The following is an 18,349-nucleotide window of genomic DNA, read 5'->3' on the forward strand; positions in this document are numbered from 1 at the left end:
TTCCCCGAGGGGTCTGCAGTCTCTAGTGTACCACAAAGGACCACTTACCTGCTCCTTCTCTTTTTTCATCTCACTTTCAAGTAGGGGAACCCAGAACACTGATGTTATTTGAAGAGGGAAGAAGAGGTAGGATTTGAATCAACAAATTCTCCATTCTGCTGTTTAGTCACTGTAATTCAGTTTTGTCAGAAACGGCACAGAGCTGCCGGCCCAAGGCCCAGCCTCTCCTGCCTCCCCCTGTCCTCACCCCTGGGTGGTAATGGGGGTGGTGGGGGATGGTGGTGGGGTTATGGTGGGGGGCAGGGTTGGCAGTGTAGTTGGGGGAGAGGAAGCATCGCAGACCAAGCCTCTTCCAAACTGTGACTAGAAAAGGTGCCATGGTTCTCCTCTTAACTACAAGGCCATCAGCGTTGCCAATCAACAGAATGCCGAGGAGTCCCAGAAGGTGGTGTCTGTCTGTGAGAGCTGCTGGAGGATGAACCGAGGCTACTCGGATGTAAATTGGCATGGGCACAGATGGAGAAACCGCCCACCAGGAAACTCCTTAGAAGAGTTTCAGAAAGCCCCAGTTAAGCTCTCTGTCACTGAAGTGGGAGAAGCGGGCAAACTGGAGAGAGGGGTGGCGGAGCGCCATGACCGGGATGATGGGGCAGGGGAGCATTCCTTCTCATCAGATGCTCCCGTCCACACCGGGCATTCCCAGGAGACATCACGGGGCTACGAGGGTAGAAAGAAGCACTAGGCTGTGGGCCAGGTGCCGGGAATCAGGGACAGGAAGGCGCTGCCCTTGCAGTGGGAGCCGGGGTGGGGTGTCATCTGAGCCCGGGGAAGGGGAGGGGAGGTTGCGGAGAGCTGTCTGCAGCCAATCTCGAGCATTTCCTTATTGTGGTAAAGTGCATGTAAGCTAACACTCACCACCTTAACCAGGCTTAAGTGTACGGTTCCGTGGTGATAAGGATGTTCGCGCTGCCGGGTGACCAATCTCCAGAACTCTTTTCATTTTGCAAAACTGAACTCTCTACCCTTTCAACAACAACACTATTCTCCCCTCTCTCCAGCCCCTGGCAAGCCCCATTCTACTTTATTTCTGCGAATGGCCCTGCTCCAGGGACCTCATATAAGTGGAATCATAGGTAGTTTTTGTGACTGGCTTATCTCACTGAGCATGATGTCCTCAAGGTTCATCCATGTTGCAGCCTGTGTCAGAACTTTCTTCCTTTTGTCAGGAGGGTGTGAGGATGAATGTTTCCTCTATCTGTTCATCCGCTGACAGACATTTGGGTTGCTTCCACCTTTTGGCTATTGTAAATAATGATGCTATGAACATGGATGTACAAATACCTCTTCAAGACCCTACTTTCAGTTCTCTGAGGTATATGCCCTGTTTTGGACTTGTCAACTGCAAAAAAAAAAAAAAAAAAAGTCAACTTGTCTTCTAAGGATGATAGCCCAAGAGACTGTACTCCAGACTGTTCCGAAGGACTGCTCTGAAGCTTGTTAGCAAACGGGGGATCATATGCAAAGAGGGAAGGGATACCTGTACTTGTAAACAGTTCTCTCAAGGTATAATTGCACGTCACAAGGTATAATTTGGTTATAAAAATTAAGGTTTACTCATTTCTACACAGACATGTAAGAGACCCTTTGGTTGTCTTAAAACATTGTTTCTGTCATATCTGAGTTTTCAGAAATTTGCCTACCTGCCTCTGCTTAACTGGTTTTCTGATTTTTCCTGTTTTGGGTTTCTCCTTGAGGCCCCTTGAGATGGTCACAGAAGGCTGGCATCAGTCGTCTCTCTTAATGTGCTGCATTTAATGCAGGGACTGAATAGCTCTCCTCTGCCTGCTCCCCCCCCCTTTCATAGGTTGAAGCCCTAACCCCCAAGGTGATGGTATTTGGAGATGAGGTCTTGAGGAGATAATTAAATGAGGTCATAAGGGTGGGGTCCTAACACCATAGGACAAGAAGAAGCTTTATAATGAGAGGAAGTGAGGGGCGCCTGGGTGGCGCAGTCAGTTGAGTGTCCAACTCTTGATTTCGGCTCATGTCATGATCTCAGGGTCCTGGGATCGAGCCCCACAACGGGCTCTGTGCTCAGCATGGAATCTGCTTAGGATTCTCTCTCCCTCTGCTTCTCCCCCCACTCTCTCTCTCACTAAAATAAAATCTTAAAAAAAAAAAAAAGAGGAAGAGAGAAACCCCTACCCCTACCCCCAACCACCACATGCACCAAGGAAAGGCATGTGTGGACCCAAAAAGAAGGCAGCTATCTGCAAGCCAGGAAGAGAGTTCTCACTAGACACTGAATTGGCTGGAACCTCTACCTTGGAGTTCTAGCCTCCAGAAAGAGTCTCCCTTCTCGCAAGAAAATAATTCTGTTGTGTAAAAGCCACCAGCCTCTGGTATTTCATTATGGCAGCCTGAGTTGACAAATATGTACCCTGGAGTGGAATTGCTGGGTCAGGTGGTAATCCTATGCTTAACTTTTTGAGGCCTTGACATACCGTTTACCACATGGCTGCACAATTTTACATTCCCACCAACACAGAGCTGACTTTTGAATAGAAGGGAAGAGCACCTGAGAGAGGAGAGGGGTGGTTAAGGAGCAGCTCACGGGGCTGCATCTGAGATGGGCGGCACAGGGGTACAGGACGAGCCTACAGAAGTGGGCAGGAGGTGGGCCCCTTTGTAGCAGAAACCACAAGTCTGTTCTTTAGGCCCAAATCCATGAAGAGTCCCGAGGGCTTTAAAATGGTGGGGGTGAGGTAGGGAGGGTTGGCAGGATCAGATCTGTATTCTCAAAAGTCCTGACAAGGAATGTAGAAGATGGTGAGATACAGTAAGACTATAAGAGGAATTCAGGAAAGAAGTGACCAGAGCCTGTAAGATAGGATTACGAGTGGAACGAGGCCTCAGAGGGATGTTGAGGAGGTTACACTATGAGCTCAGAAGAGAGGCTGGGATTTGGGGTAACTTCCTTAGATGGCCCCACAATTCCCCTTATGTTCATGCCCTGCAGCATCTCCTCCCCCCTGAGTGTGGGCGGGACCTGTGACTTGCCTCTGAGTGACAGACTATGGTGAAGCTGAAGTGACTCTGCAGATGTAATTAAGCTCCCAAAGCAGCTGATTTTGAGTCTATCCTGAGGGAGTATCCTGAGTGGCATGACGTAAGCAGGTATAAACTCTTCCAAGTAGGGCTGGGCCCTCCCTGAGGTGAGACACAACCCTTATGGGCTTGATGACAAGAGCAGTCACGTTGGAGGAACCCACATGGCAGGGATGGGCGGCCTCCAGCCAACAGTCGGTGAGAAGCAGTCAGGCAGTCAGAACAGAAGGAAGTAAGTCCTGCCGGCAACCCGAGCTGGCTCGGAAGCGGCTCCTTCCCCAGCTGAGCCTCCAGAGGAGGATGCAGCCTGTCCACACCTTGCTGCAACCTTGTCAGACCCTGAGCAGAGGACCCAGCTCAGCGGCGTGCAGACCCTGGGCCCTGAAAACCATGAGATGATAAAGAGGTGTGTTGCTTTAAGGTGTTAAGGTTGTGGAGACTTGTTCTGGAACCATGGGAACCGAGTGCAGCTTCCCAGGTTCCCCGCGGTGCCACCGTGGGGGGTGGCTGGGGAGCACAAGGAGGTGAAGAGGGCTGCCGCCGGCGCTGGCGGCTCACTTTAAGCCAGGCACCGTAATACCACTCTGGAGGGCCCGGATTTATCACCTACGGCAGCAAATTGTGTTAAGTCACCACGTGTAAGGGAGTCTCCCTCTGGAGAGAGGCGGGCGGGCCAACCCATATTTAGCGGCATATTGTCTCCACTTCTTCCTCGCCAAGCCCCGGCACACAATCCCCAATCAGAAAGCATGCGATCTCGGCTTTGAAAATTACAGAAGCTGTGGGCCCTTCATCAAGGACTTTCTTCCTTTGGTTCCTGCCAGGTGGATGTTAAGTACCATGACGCCTGCTGAATTTGATGTATCCAGCAGAGAGGAAGAAGCCCTGAGCCTCATGACATTTCAGGACTCATCTCCCGTGACACCCTCCCTGAAGAGAAGGCAAGAAATATCACAAGACACATTTTTTGTTACTGAGAGAAGTTTTATTGAGGTGGGTGCAACACTGCAGAACGAAAACATCGTTTCTGCCTTCGCTACAGACACGGGCAGCCTTGGATCCCTCCTTAAGGGGAAGGCAGCTTGATCAGAATGCAGAACTTGGACAAGTGACTTACGTAGGAATCTAAAATGTCCTAGCGAGAACCACCAAACTGCAGAGCTTTCAAGATTCTTGTGCTTTTTTTAAGGATCATTTTCTAACACTGATACGCTGTCATCCTTTGATCTGTGTGGAGCAGAAATCGATCGTTCTTACCAAATGACACAGCAGAAAAGAACACGTGTATTTTTCTTTAAAAGTTTTGAAGATGTTTAGTCATTAAAAAGAACTTAAAGTACGCCTAGAGCACCACTCTACAGAACCCTATGAGATTGTAATTACAGTGCTTTCAAAAAGCCAACTTGTTAAAGAGGAATGGATGGCGTCCGCTTTTGTAGGGAACACTTGTGACACTGTCGAATTCTACAAGGATTTTCCTCATTGGGGGGGGGGGGGCAGGGGAAAGCTCACATGGCCTGAGAAACTCTAACAACTTTCAAGAACTCGAAGAACAATCACTGATCGAACTGCATGCTTTAAGTGACAGAGTATTTTTACAGCTAAGAAGAGACCCTCCCCCCCAAACAATACATTTCATTTCAAGCTGGCCGAACAAAACAATGGTGAATTATCATCTATTATGTTCCACAAGTGACTATCATTTTTGCCAGCCCTTTCAAGGTTTCACATTATCTGTGAAAAACAGGCCCCCCTGGCCAACAACTGCCCAGAAGGGCCATTTCATCTCCATGCCCTCCTTTGAAACCCCAATCAGCGCTAATTGCACATTTCAAATCAAGAGGTTGTTCTGGGAAGTGACTTGAGATCAGGAGCTTCAAAACTTCAATTTCGCTAATCACTGCAGGGCAACACCGAACTTGTACTGAACTTGGAGAGGGGCCGCAAGCAGCAGCTAAGAACTGCCACTAATCCGCAGAGACCTAGTCATTTACACAAATCTTCCTCTCTCCACCAGGAGGCTGAGGGAGTCTCCCCTCTCCTTTCCTGCAGAGGACCGTGTGCCTTTTCAAATCAGATCACAGTTGCTAACAAACGAGCCTTCTCCCAACAGCGTGTTCGTGTGTTCAGCAAATATTTACAGAATGCCTAAGACCCGCCAGCCGCTGGGTTAGCTTACAGTACAGCAGATTAAAAACTGCCGTCGTCGTAAACCATCTATGGACCCGGGACGGACAGTAAGCACAATACCCCACTATGAACACACCTGAAAAAGTGTGCAACACTCCGCCCGTGGAAGCGTCTGTCCTGCCGCCCCACCTTGGCTCATTCTCGGATAGGACAGAGGCTCGGCTTCCACAGACCAAACACGAACATGCAACAAGACCTGCCGCACAGCCGGAAGCTGCTAGCATTTTCACCAGCACAACCACCAAGTCGGACAAAGCACTGCGCAGGTGTTCGAAGAGGCTGAACGGGGTCAGTGGCGGTGGCCGGGTCGCTCCAGGATGCTGCCACCCACCCACTGTCTTAACTGGTTTGTTCAGCCCGACTCTAGACAATGAGCTCCACTCCTCAGAAGGTACAGCACACTTGAAAGTGTGCAAACACGATCTCACTACGTGAACACAGCATGGAGACACTGCTGGAAGCAGCTGCTCCCTGCAAGGGCCGAGAGGCCTCCACTGTGGGCCGGGCGGCCTGGGCTCCGGCCCCGAGAGCACGCACAAGGACGGGCCCTGATGGTGCATTTCATGCTGTGTGTGCATCGCAGGGGAGGGTTTGTACCTTTTAAAATATTTCGGGTTTGTAACTTCCCAGAAGTCTGAAAAGGTCTACTCTGGATGTCTCTGCCTGTCCTGTGGTAAAAGCAAACAGGTGGCTGGACGCTGCTTTCAGGATGATTGGGTCCAGTCCCAGCCGGTGATTTTCTAGGAAGACGTGAGCCAGAAACAAAGTCAGTAGCCCTGGGGTCCTCAGTCACGATCTGTCTGTCCCTTTGTAGAAAGCACTGGACGACTCTCTACCCTCAGGAAACTGAGGCCTCGAAAGTCATCCTGTAAGCCAGCAACTCCCAGGGGATGGAGGAGTTCACTTTCCTGTTAATGCTTTCTCCCCATGCTGGAATGTAGGGCTGGGCATCCACCTCAGCCTCTTAGCTCCACGACGGTCATTCACGGCCAACCCCACAGGCAGCTCCATGTCCACCACAGACTTGCCCCCCCTCCCTGCCAGGGAAGGTGCAGAAGGCCAGTGGAGCCCTTCCTGGGCAAAACCACTCTGCTATTGTTTTGTCCCAGCTTCACACTGGAGGACTGGTGGCTAAAGAGTCTCTGGGAAAAACTACAACTAGACTCTCAAGACCACCAGCTACAGAAGCTCTGGGGAGAGGAAAATAATATGGTGTCTCCCATGAACACAGAGCAGTTGCTGGGAGTTTTCTGCAAGGGCCTTTATTGTGGCTACTCTTCTTTGTACCTGCCTCTGCCTTTGCTGCTTGTGACTAGGCTCTAAACTCCTCAAAGATGGGGACCGGCCTTATTCGTTATATCCAACAGTCAGTGCCGAGCATGACAAGCATGACGGGCCCGGGATATCCCAGAACCTACTGGAGCTCAGTGTGTAGCAACAGGGAAGAGGAAGAAGGGTCAAGGACTCCAACTATATCAACTCTGATAGAAGGATTCCATGTGACAGGGCTGAGGGAGTTGCTGGTTTCCTAAAATAATGGATCTATTTTACCACTTCAAAGTACAAATTAGGGGCCACCTATAAAGAAGATGAAGCTTTTTGGGGGAAAAAAGTATATCAGAAAAAGCTCTCAGAAATCTTTTCAAATTATAAAAAGAAACCAATGTGGAGAGCTGTGATGGAACGCTTGGATATGGCGATATAAAAATGAAGGAAAATGGGAGTATTTAGGTTCCTACCATTTCTAAGTCACACTAATTCAACGGTAATAAATATCATGTAGTAAGAATAATTTAAAGCACTGACTGCATCCTTAAGACTTATCATTAGCTTTCCATCTCAGACACCATCACAGGAGCACAACTAAAACCCGCTTCTGTGAGTATTCTGAAAAGAGAGTAGAGTATTCTCAGAATATTCTGAGCAGCTTATATAAATTTTGTTTTTCAAACAGTAATTAGATTAAGTAAACAACTCTCCCTAGGAGCCAAATGTAAACTTTGAGGTTCCTGAGGATTACTCACTTTAGTAATGTGTTAACTTCCTAAGAATAAAAACAGATCCACGGACAGAATTTTAAAGGGTTTTGTATAAAATGTAAACATAGTTTGGACCTATTTCCATGGTTAGAACTGGGAAAGGTTTTTATACACTCTGAACTGGCCTTAAATGTTTACGAAATAATGCTTGAGTGTTATATATCCATCCGTAACATTTATCCTCTAATTCTCCATCAACGCTAGAACATCCTTCCCAAATGGCCTCAGTTCTGACGTCCCAGGATTCTAAATTAAAATGAATTTTTAAAAGATGTGCTTAAATATAAATAAAATAAACCGTTAAGCTGGTCTGGTTCCAAGCACACCATATGGCAGATGTCATTTATACGTTCTGATCATAAGCAGCAAAATGTCCCTTTTTTTTTCTTTTTTAAAAAGCATTCTGTGTTCTGTTCATTTGCTTAACATCCTGTTTCGAGTCTTTTGCTAAGAGAGGAAGGACCTGCAGAGAACCCCTTGGAAAACGGACTGAAATAGCCTGTTCTGTATGTCCAGATTTCCCCACTGGGCTCTGTGAGAAGCATTCTTTCCTGTACGGAAATCGCAAGTAAATGTCCCCAGGACCCTGCCTTGCTCACCACGATTCCAGGTGGAGCGGTGCGGGGGCCCAGAGCCCTCCAGAGCAGAGCCGGTGCCGCAGTTTCGGGGACAAGCAGCAGGGTGCACCGCAGAGCCTGCGGGGACAGGAGCCTCACTGTCCCCAAGTGGAGGACACCAGCAGGTACCCCGCTGGTCAGTGAATGGTTTTCTCGTGCAACAGTCGTTAAGGGCACATAGGAGATTCATGTTACAACTGTATCCTGACAGGTTTATTATTATTTCACACAACAAATACTAAAAGCCTACTGAAGTCCTTGCTGGTAGCTCCGAGTCTCACTGCAGCATCTCTCCAGAAAGGTGCTTCTTTGAGGCAAACAGGGCTAAGACTCTTGCTTTGATGAGCCTTCCCATCTCCATGGGATGAGGACTCATACGTGTACACTTGCTGGGGTTGACCCATCTCCATGGTGCTGCTCATCAGGAGTTCATGAACCATTCTCCTAGAACGTTCTGTGGACCATCATTTTCATTGGGGACTCAATAAGGCATGCTCAGTAGCTCTACTGAGAACTGTCTGGGAACCTGACAGCCAATACAAATCCCATGTCACAGAAGTCACGGATCTCATGTTCAAGGGGAAAAAAATCATCAGCAGGAAGAATCCAGAAGTCTCTGTCGAGCATTCGTCTCTCCGTTATTTACTTTAATTTCACTGGGTTCATTCAAATCTGTCAAAACAGAAAACAAATATTCATGACAAAAGTCACACAGCAGGAACCGACAGCATGAACTACCTACTCTTCTATCAATCTCGTGTTCTTTGCCTTACCAGGGTTTGCTTCTTAGCCACATTTCAGGGGCACAGTGAAGTTAGGTGAGGGCTACGGTTAAATCAACGAATTTGTCTCTTTTGAGAGAGATGGAGAACAACGGGCAAGAGGCCCAGAGATATGGGGACAAAGCCCACAGAATGGACAAGCATACGCAAGAATGACAGCAAGGAGGGATGCCTGGGGCAGAGACCTCGAGAGAATGACCAGGAAGAGAGGTCAGGAGAAAGCACACTTTCCTCTGGAGATCAGGGGCAGCACCCATTCTTCCCCTCGGTCTCCCAGTACTGAGGGGTTTCACCTAAGACCGCACAGGAAAATGGTTTCCTGATGAGGGGCAGGGGCAAGACTGTTGCTCATTGGTGAAGGACGGCCACAAAGGTGCTCCGTGGGCCTCCTCAGCCTCTGCCCCGAGAGCTCACCCCACCTTTGAGCTCCGTCATTGGGTCCCCCGGCTCCTCTGTCGTCATTTCCACAGGCTCCGGTCTCTTGCCATCCATGACATCCATCTTGATCGTGCCAAGGTGAGTCAGGAGGAGCACTGGGTTGATGCCCTGGCCACTGCTTTTAATATTCTCCAGTACCTTCAGACACCTGTAGGACTTGAGCTCGCTTATATTCTCCTCCAAGAAGAGGTTGTAGAGACTCAGGTCGTTGTACCCCTCCGACTTGAAATGCAGGACATCAAAAGTGGGCAGGATCTCATACACCCTGAGAATGTCTGTCTTCTGTCGGTAGGGAACGAAGAGCGTGTAGATGACCACGAAGGCCAGCAGCACATAAACCACGAGGTTGATGAGGCTGAGCAACTGGAAGACGCTGACGGCGATGAGCTTGCACTGAAAGCGATCGGGGATGGTGCTGTCATTTCTCAGGATCCCGGACTTGATGTTGCAGACAAACTCGTCAGACAGCGACGAGAGGCTGAAGTAATAGCCCAGGTAGGCGCACGCGGACAGTATGATGCTGAGCGTCAGCAACCGGCAGCCGATGTACTTGATGACTAAGTTCTTACAGTTCTTCTTTGTCTTCAAGTACTGCTCCACAATCGGGTACTTGAAATGGCTTTCAGAGATCTCCCACAAACTACAAACAACAACAACAAGGGAATACAAAAAAAAATTTATAATCCTTACTAAGATCAAATATCAAAGACGTAAACACACAGAATAGTATCACACTAAAAATCTCAAACACCCTTCTCCCTCCCTACCTTACCTCTAATTTCACTGGCGTATCAGGGAATAAAATCAGGTTTAAAAAAAGAAAAAGAAAAATTACAACAGAACACTCACCCTCTTAGTATTTTAAAGAAGGTCTGGTTAGTTAAATGAGTTATATTTGTAAATTCTTATAATGCCTGGCACCTAGTAAATGCTACACGTGGACCATTCTTATTCCACTGTTTTTAAATCTGCCATTTTCTCAGGTGTGCAGAATAAACAAGACTTTCTGGCCCAACTTGAACGCATGGGCCTCCTCCGGGCGAGGCACGGGAGGCAGACCACTCCGTGGGTTCGGGGCTCAGACTTAGGGCACACGGGCCTGGCTGGGGTCCCAGCCCTCCCTCTGAAAGCTGGAGGACAGTGTTTTTATCTAGGGAAGAGGGAGGCAGTCAATCAAGGCAGTTAGTTGTAATGACGTGGTGAGGGCTGAGATAAGGTACCCAGAGAAAACAGTCTCTGGGATAGATTATTTTAAAAATGACAGCTATTAATAGGATTACCCTTGTTGAGAACAAGAACCAGAGGAAGAATGTGAAAAAGACAAGGTGCTGCCTACTCGTTCCCCACTTCTCTCTCACCAGTTCTCCAAGCTCAGCAGCCCCATAACCCTCTGCGCTTCTCCATTACGGAGTAGGTCACAGTCAGCAAGTAGCTGGTGCTGTCACCTGTCACCCCAGCTACACATACCTGCCTTTCAGAACATGAGACAGTGGCATTCCCCTCAACAAGGCAAAGCATCTGGATGTGACGACAGGTGCTGGGGCAGGCAGGTGGGATGAGATTAGGGGAGAGCGGGCCTTCCTGGCTCCCACAGATGGCTGCAGGTGGATGACAACCCCCCACCCCCACCTACGATAGTGGGAACCCTAGGCCCAGATGGGCAGGAGGAGGGCTGAGACCTCATACCCCAAAGCCTGCCAAGATACCTGCTGGGGGCTGAGTTACCTTTGCCCCATGTTCTCACGAAGCCCCGGAACGGGGCCAGCACCATCTCTCACGTCCTGATCATCATACATGCTCTTTGCGGCTTGAATTGAGCGGTTGTAAACCTTATCAAGTTCTTCCATGATAAACTTCAAATCTGAGCAAAGATGAGGAGTAGCTGCAAAACGCCAGAACAGGGAGGGCAGGTACAGGAGGATGGCCACCAGCAGCAGGATGTAGGGGAAAAACTGAAAAACAAGACAGCCAATCAGGGGATCCACAGACCCCTCACCTCAGGACCCTAAGGGTCCAAGTGCTGCTCTCCATTTTCTCGTTTTGAGACCAATGAGCATGCCCACGTCAAGGACGGAAATCGGGCTCATTTCCTCATAACTACTTAAGGCTAAACTCATCTACCCGGGTACAAAACCATCACTATTTTTTTTTTTAATCCCCCTTCAACAGACTTTAATTTGAAATAACTGGCAACTACGTGGTGACTGACGCACGGCGTCTCCTCCCTAATCACAGAAGGAAACAAAAAAATAAAATGACTTCCATGTCCTTTAGTGTAATCCCTTAATAAAATCCCAATTAAGGAACAGGTAAATGTCACAGTGGGCTCTCTGGTTTGGGGGTTGGTTTTCACTGCTGTGGTTTTAGGAGGTCACTAATGTTCGAGCTCTTTTCTTCCCCCTCTCGCTACAATCTGGGGAAAATGACACAGAAATGCCAAACTCGCCCAAAACAAATGAGAAAAATTGTGGCTTCAGTGATCCAGTAATCACACCATCAAACAGCTGGCCTAAGCAGTTAAACTTCACAGAATGCAGAATGGACCGTCCATGCCGGGAGAGAGTAGAGGACGGCCCGACACCCTCACTATACAGCTGAGTGACCTCAGGCCCAGACAAGCCAACCGCCGTGGGCCACAGCCCCACAGAGAGCATCTGGATGTGGATGTATGTGCAAAACAAACCCAAGGGGATTCCGGAGTCAGGGAAAGCAAAGAGCGCCCAGTAACCAGGGCCGCTGGGCCGTCGGGAAAGGCTAAGCCTTAAGAGAAGGCAAAGGAAGACAATGAACCATAGTTAGCATGGATCTGAATTTAAGTTCGGCTTTGTGTCCTTGGGTGCTGAGGTTCACTGAGCCTCTGACTCTCAGGTTCCCGATCTACGAAATGGTCGTGTAATAGAGGTATCATGAAGATTAAGTTAGATAATGTGTGCAAACTGTTTAGCGTGGTGCCTGGCGTGTAAAATGTACTAGAGCACACAAGCTACAACCAACGGAAGGGCTACCTCATGGACACATCATATCTTTAGTCTTCACAGTGACCCTGCTAAGGCCTTTACTGATGGTTTCCCTTCACAAAGGGGATGAGGACTCCCAGAGTGTCCTCTGGCCACAGAGCACAAAGCTGGAGCGGGGGACAATATGAAGCCTGCCCTCTCTGAACCCAGAGCCATGCCTTTTCCACCACAATACCGCACAAATTATTTTACTACTCTGGAAAACTTCTCCCCGTCTTTGGATTGGTCTCTCCCATTTCCTCAGAGTTGTAGCAGTGAGGGCCTTGAGAGGACAGAAAACTCCCACCCTACACATCTCTGAGAGTGAGCAGCAGACCCAACACTGGGCTTCTCGCCATCCAGGCAGATGTACAGAAAAGCTGCAAAGACTGTACAGAGTGTTCTCGAATGACACACATCTGGTGTTCCCACCGTTAACACTTTACATTTCCATGGTCCACTTGTCAAGACTAAGAAGCCATCATTAACTCAATTTCAGACTTGCACTTGGGTTTCTCCAGTGGTCCCAGTGTTGTCTTCTTCCCGCCCAAAGATCCAATTCAGGGTCTATCTGTCAATTGTCAATTGTCATGTCTCCCTCGTCTCCTTGGTTCTGTGATAGTTTCTCAGGTCTTTTCTTGTTTTTCATGAAGAATATTTTTTCTAAAGATTTTAAGTCATCTCTATAGCCAACGTGGGGCATGAACTCACAACCCCCAGATCAAGAGTCACACGCTCCACTGACCAAGCCAGCCAGGTGCCCCAAAAATAGTTATCTTTAAATGTATAAAATAATACCTAAAAGTTCACAAAAGTAGATGATAATTGAGAGTTATCACATTAAAAAAGAAATTTATATGTGCTTATTAACACATTTATTAGGATCTGACACATGGTCTAACACCCAACTTTGAAGTGGTGAAGGTCTCTGTGACAAAATCACAGATGCCACTAACATCATTAGGGATAGTTGCCTGCATGATATGTATTTTTCAATGTTAAATTTTAGTTAGAGATGCATAAAAGCCCCCTTGCCGATACTGCCTCCTCCATCTGGGGTTCTGGCCTGGGATGGGCTTTCTCAAAACCATTAACCCGATTTGCAGAGGCGTGCTGCACCATGACACATACAACAGGCTGTGATCCGAGGAATTCTGGCTACGTCGTTCATAGTTGGCTACAGCGAGAAACACCTACTCTGAAGGGCGTCTGTTAGCACAAAAATGTAACCATGTGAGACAGTCTGTGCTCCCAGAAGCCTCTAAGAGAGCCAGGCATCTTCTTGGGGAACTACAGGGAGAACGCTATTTCTAATCTGGGGCTGTGGGATACCTTTACAAGTCACTTTTGTTTCAAAGCTATTTGAATTAATAGAATTTTACCTCAAACTGTTCTTCTGGATTAAAAAGTGACTGTTTACAGTCTGTGGCACTTTTTCCAAAGGCCTATGTGGTGCAATAATTAGTACCAATGAATAGATCAGCTATAGCTCATTGTAATTGGAAAAATGAGTGTTTAAAGCTATTACACATTGGGTGTTTGCTTTCTCCTCAGATATCCTCATACCTTGATCACCTCTGCAAGCAAGGAATGCAGCTGAATAATGCCCCATTGCTCGGTTTTCTCCACAGTTAAGCCTCTTGTTTCTTTTTCATCAAAAATGAAAATGTGACTTTCAGTGACTCTGTAACAAGGTGGTATTAAAATCAGTTCAATCGAAATGGGAATCCAAAAAAGCATTAAATTATAGTCTTTAAAATCCTTTTGTCTGTGTAAGGAGCATGGGGAAATTGCCGAGCTTTAGGGATGGGAATGGCTGGATGGGAATGGCTTTGTTCATGAGCTCTGTCTGCTCCAAACAAGGTCTGAGACACTCGGCATCTCTCAAAGCCATGGCCACACAATCCTGTTATGCGGTTCATGTCAGCACTGAGTGCTTCCAGTGACAGCGAAGCTCCTCAAAGCAAAGTAGAACCAAACGGCAGCACAATTTCCAGTCTGTTTTCCTTAAAAGTTTGTGTTGTTTCTGTAAGGGGTTGTAGAACAATAGAACTTCCAGAAGGAAGGAAGCCTGGAGGGGCTCTGGTACAACCTCCCTCTGCATTCAAATCCCCTCTACCTCGTGGAAGGTGAAGATGGGTTCAACTGAGGACTGAACAGCTCCTCCCCTGAAATGTATGTGGTCATGGCCTATGGCACTAAATGCAGATGGGTAAATCCATTTAAAAAATTCTGGGCTGGGGGTACCTGGCTGGCTCATACCTTGACAGTGGAGTGTGCCATGCTTGATCTCGGGGTTATGAGTTTGAGCCCCACGTGGGGCATGGAGATTACTTAAAAAATAAAATCTTAAAAACAAACAAAAAACCCATCAGGCCTGAGAGCAGGGCCAGGTGGGAATACCAGCTAAAAAATAAAACTTTTAAGTGGTGGCCACTAATACGTAGGTACTTAAGTACTGAGCAACGAGAAATGTCCTTCGGAAGATCAGGGAAGGCTTTACAACAGAGGTGACATCTGAATTAGGTCTTCAAGTACAGTGAGGCAACAAGAACATACAAGAATGCTATTCGTACATTAAGATTCCACTCAAATTTCACCTTTTCTGTGGCCCTTCGGATGCACACTTTCCTCTGCGTGGAATTCTTTCTCCTTTTCTGCCCGGTGAATTCCTATGCATCCAGGGGACCAAAGCAAACGAGCAAGCCGACAGTGAGGACGTAGTAAGAGCTGAGGTTGGAAGGATGTACTAGGTTGAATGGTGTCTCCCCGCTAAAACTCACGCCCGGAACCTTAGAACGGGGCCTCGTTTGGAAATACACCACAGCCTGCCAGCCACCACCACAAATGAGAAGAGAGGCACAGAGTTCTCCCTCTGAACCCCCGGAAGGAACCCACCGTGCTGACACCTTCATTTCCAACTCCTGGCCTCCAGAAATATGAGCGACTAAACTTCTGCTGTGCCAAGCCACGAAGTGGGTGGTAATTTGCTACAGCAGCCCTAGGAACCCCTACGAAGCGTAAGCAGGAACTAAATTATGACGCCCTCGGCTTCCCACGTTATAGGCGATGGGAAGCCCCCGGTGCAGGGCATGATGACAATTTATTTGAGAGAGATTACTGCAACCGTGGAGAAGGGAACCCAGTGGAAAGGAGAGAGACAAGGCAGGAGGTTAGGATGGCAGAGCGGCGGGGAGGGCTATACACTGGGCTGAGGCAGCAACAGTGGGGACGGGGGGAGACGGATGTAAGAGCCACAGAGCGCAAGGAGCAGACACTGCCCACTTGGAATTGACGGATGGAAAAGGAAGAAGAGAGGCTAATTCTGGGTTTCTAGCTTATGCAAGGGTGTGGGTGGTAGTACCACTAGTTGAGCTAAAGAAACAAGAAGGAATGGATTCCAAGCAGAGGGGAGTGAGGTGGGAGGCAGCCCGAGGAGATGAGAGCTTGTGAACGTAAGATACCCATACTCAAGAACTCAAATCCTAGTGGAGATGTGTAGCAGGCAGCTGAAAATAAAGGGGAAAAATCTGGCTGACCTTACGATTCAGGATTTTGTAGCACACAGAGATGGTCGAAGCCAAGAATGGCTGGGCTCATCCAAGGAGAATATGTAGGAGGGGCCAAGAGGGGCAGGGAGGGACACGGGATCCTGACCTGACGGTGGGGCAAAAAGAGAACGCTGGAAGAGATGGGAAGTAATGGTCTGAAGGCAGGAAGCAGGTAAACCAAGAACAAATTGCACTGGGGAAGTGGTATAAAAAGAAACATGGAAGATGTCTGCTCTTGGCCACGTCTTGTTCAGACAGTAACTCACTTTGAAGATAATCCCAAATTTGGGAAGTCTCGAGTGCAGGGCTATGCAGAAAGGCTAGTGCATCCGCGAGCAGCTTACAGAGGACAGAGAAGAAAGGCAGGTACTCCATTCTACTCTGCACTCAAGGGAAGACACCCGATACCCATCCCCAGGCTTCATGACTCATGACATTCAGGGAGGGTCCTGGCACGAGGAGAGACCTAGGGAAGAGAGGATGGTAAGCAGAGCATTTGTGTGTGGAAGCAGAAAGAGACTCCTGACAGCAGAATCAGAACCAAGTCATGAGGAAGCAAGGACAAACGCTCCTAAAGATCTGTATGAAAATGGAACAAACTGTTCTGGGAGGCAGGGAGTTCCCTTTCAATGAATCATCTGGGAGGCCTTTAGAATTCTCCATCAGGGGCGGGCAAACTTCTTCCTATAAATGTCTGTGAGCCAGAGGACCTCTGGTGCATACATGAGAGTAAATGCAGGAAATGTGTAAAGGAATGGGCATGGCCATGTGCCACTAAAACTATTTGTAGAAATAGGTGATGGAAGTGCTGGATTTGGCTGGAGCATGTACGTTCCAGAGTTTGTCAGTCCCTTGCTCTGGATCCTTGTTTCCCAGAGAGTGGTCCACAGAGCAGCAACTTCAGGATCACCTGGGCAATTGATGGGAAGAATGCAGGCCCCATCAGACCTACTGAACCCGAGTCTACATCTCCACAAGGGCCCAGATGACTTAGGGGCAAAAGAGTTTGCGAAACATGGGTCTAGATGAGTGGTGCCCACAGGGGAGCCCAAGGCCAACCAGCAGTATCAGCATCTCTTGGGAAGCTGAAGAAAACCAGATTCCTGGCCCTCAGGATCCTGGATTTTCACAAACCGCCTCCTCCACCTCCCACTGGGGGTAATGCTAAGGTTTGGAAACTTCTCTTCTGGGAGTCTCAAAGGATCCCTCCAAACTAAGTTTCAGTGAATCCACTTAAAGATTTGTCCATTCTGTTAATTTTATTTTCTTGTTCTGTGGCTTTTTTTTTTTCAGCCAAAACCTTGCTTTCCTGTTTCAGAAAATAAAAATCATGCCTAGCAGCTGCCTACATTATGAACTTGAACAAAGAACAAACACTCAAAAAAAAAAAAAAAAAGGCCCGTTATCAAAGAGTCCTAGAGCACCACCTGCCGGTCCCCCTGAATGCACACACATTTCCACAAAAATCGTTCCTTAGAGCTACTGGAGGTCACCAGAAGTAAGTGGAGGAGGAAGAGGAAGGGAGACGTGAAAAAGTAGCTGGGGAGAAATCACAGCACTGATTATACCAGGCCCACAAACTCCACACTGACATACACTTAAATATTCCAGTGAATAATTTCTTTGGGGGGAGTTTGGGCCTCCTGGGTTTAAGTCTGGCATCAGAACTGAGTTGAGGAGCATTCCCATAAACCCTGTGCCCTTTACGCCCTCACCCTGGACTCAGGATGCTCCTGGAGGATGAAGCCTGGATCTGAGCAGGACATACAAACTGCTTCATTCCCCCCACTTCCACATATGTGTTCTGAGCACTCCCCGCGGGCAACGCACTGCCCCAGGGGCACGCTGCCGCATGAGACATGGGCGTGGGCTCTTCTTGCGCGGAACCTACAGGCTTAGAAATAAAGAATCACTTCAGCAGAATTAAGGTGAGTATCTGCTACCTCCCATGGTTGCTCCAGGAACAGCACAGGCTGCTCTGGGAACACACAAGAGAGACCAGAGTGCAGTGCAGCTGATGTTTTGCTTGCCCAGCATTCCATTTTTGGGATCTGACTGCCTGGAGGCAGGTTGTGCGGTCTACTGTCCACATAGCGGCCTCTGGGTCTTACTTTGTGTTGACTCCACCCGGCCCTGAAAGCGATTAGACTTGGCAACAACCCTCAGTCTAGAGGTTCAGAGGAAGCTTCCAAGCGGACAGGACATTTAAGCTGAGACCAGAACAGCACATTAGGAGGTCGCCGGATTAGAGGGGAGGGGCAATCAGGGAAGGTTTTTCAAAGGAAGGTGTGTGTGAGACGGCCAAGACACGTGCAAGCTACAGGAAGTCACGGTCCCCGGGGCCCAGGGGTGGTGGGGACGGCCTGGCGGTGAGGCTGGGGTGACAGGGTTCGCAGGGGCCAGTGGGAGGGAGAACCATGGTGGCCAAAATAGCTTGACTTCTAAAAGAAATCTAGACATTGTGTAGGGACATTGGAGGGTTCTGTTTAGGGAAAGGACAGTCAGGCAAGAAAAAGAGCATGTACAGTTAGTGGGAAGGGGCAAAGGAGGAGTACGAAGTGAGGGCAACAGGACAGCACATGGCAGGAGTCCGCCAGAGAGAACGGGCAATAGGAGAGCGCACGGCAG

At 48.4% G+C, this 18,349-nt stretch overlaps 1 protein-coding gene across 1 annotated transcript in view; it reads right to left on the reverse strand.

Moving 5' to 3' along the window:
• Nucleotides 1-4,083: 4,083 nt before the first annotated feature.
• Nucleotides 4,084-18,349, reverse strand: part of PANX1 (pannexin 1) — a 47,683-nt gene continuing 33,417 nt past the window's right edge. Inside the window, exons 3-5 of the mRNA XM_025893825.2 lie at nucleotides 10,900-11,126; nucleotides 9,156-9,814; nucleotides 4,084-8,626 (exon numbers count right to left, since the gene is read on the reverse strand). Of these exons, the coding sequence (XP_025749610.1) occupies nucleotides 8,547-8,626; nucleotides 9,156-9,814; nucleotides 10,900-11,126 (966 nt within the window). The 3' untranslated portion in view covers nucleotides 4,084-8,546. The remainder of the gene's footprint in view (nucleotides 8,627-9,155; nucleotides 9,815-10,899; nucleotides 11,127-18,349) is intronic.

The sequence above is a fragment of the Callorhinus ursinus genome, unplaced genomic scaffold, assembly GCF_003265705.2.
Source record: "Callorhinus ursinus isolate GAN/ISIS: 27379988/994484 unplaced genomic scaffold, GSC_fseal_2.0 scaffold76, whole genome shotgun sequence".
In the NCBI taxonomy this organism is placed as follows: Eukaryota; Metazoa; Chordata; class Mammalia; order Carnivora; family Otariidae; genus Callorhinus; species Callorhinus ursinus.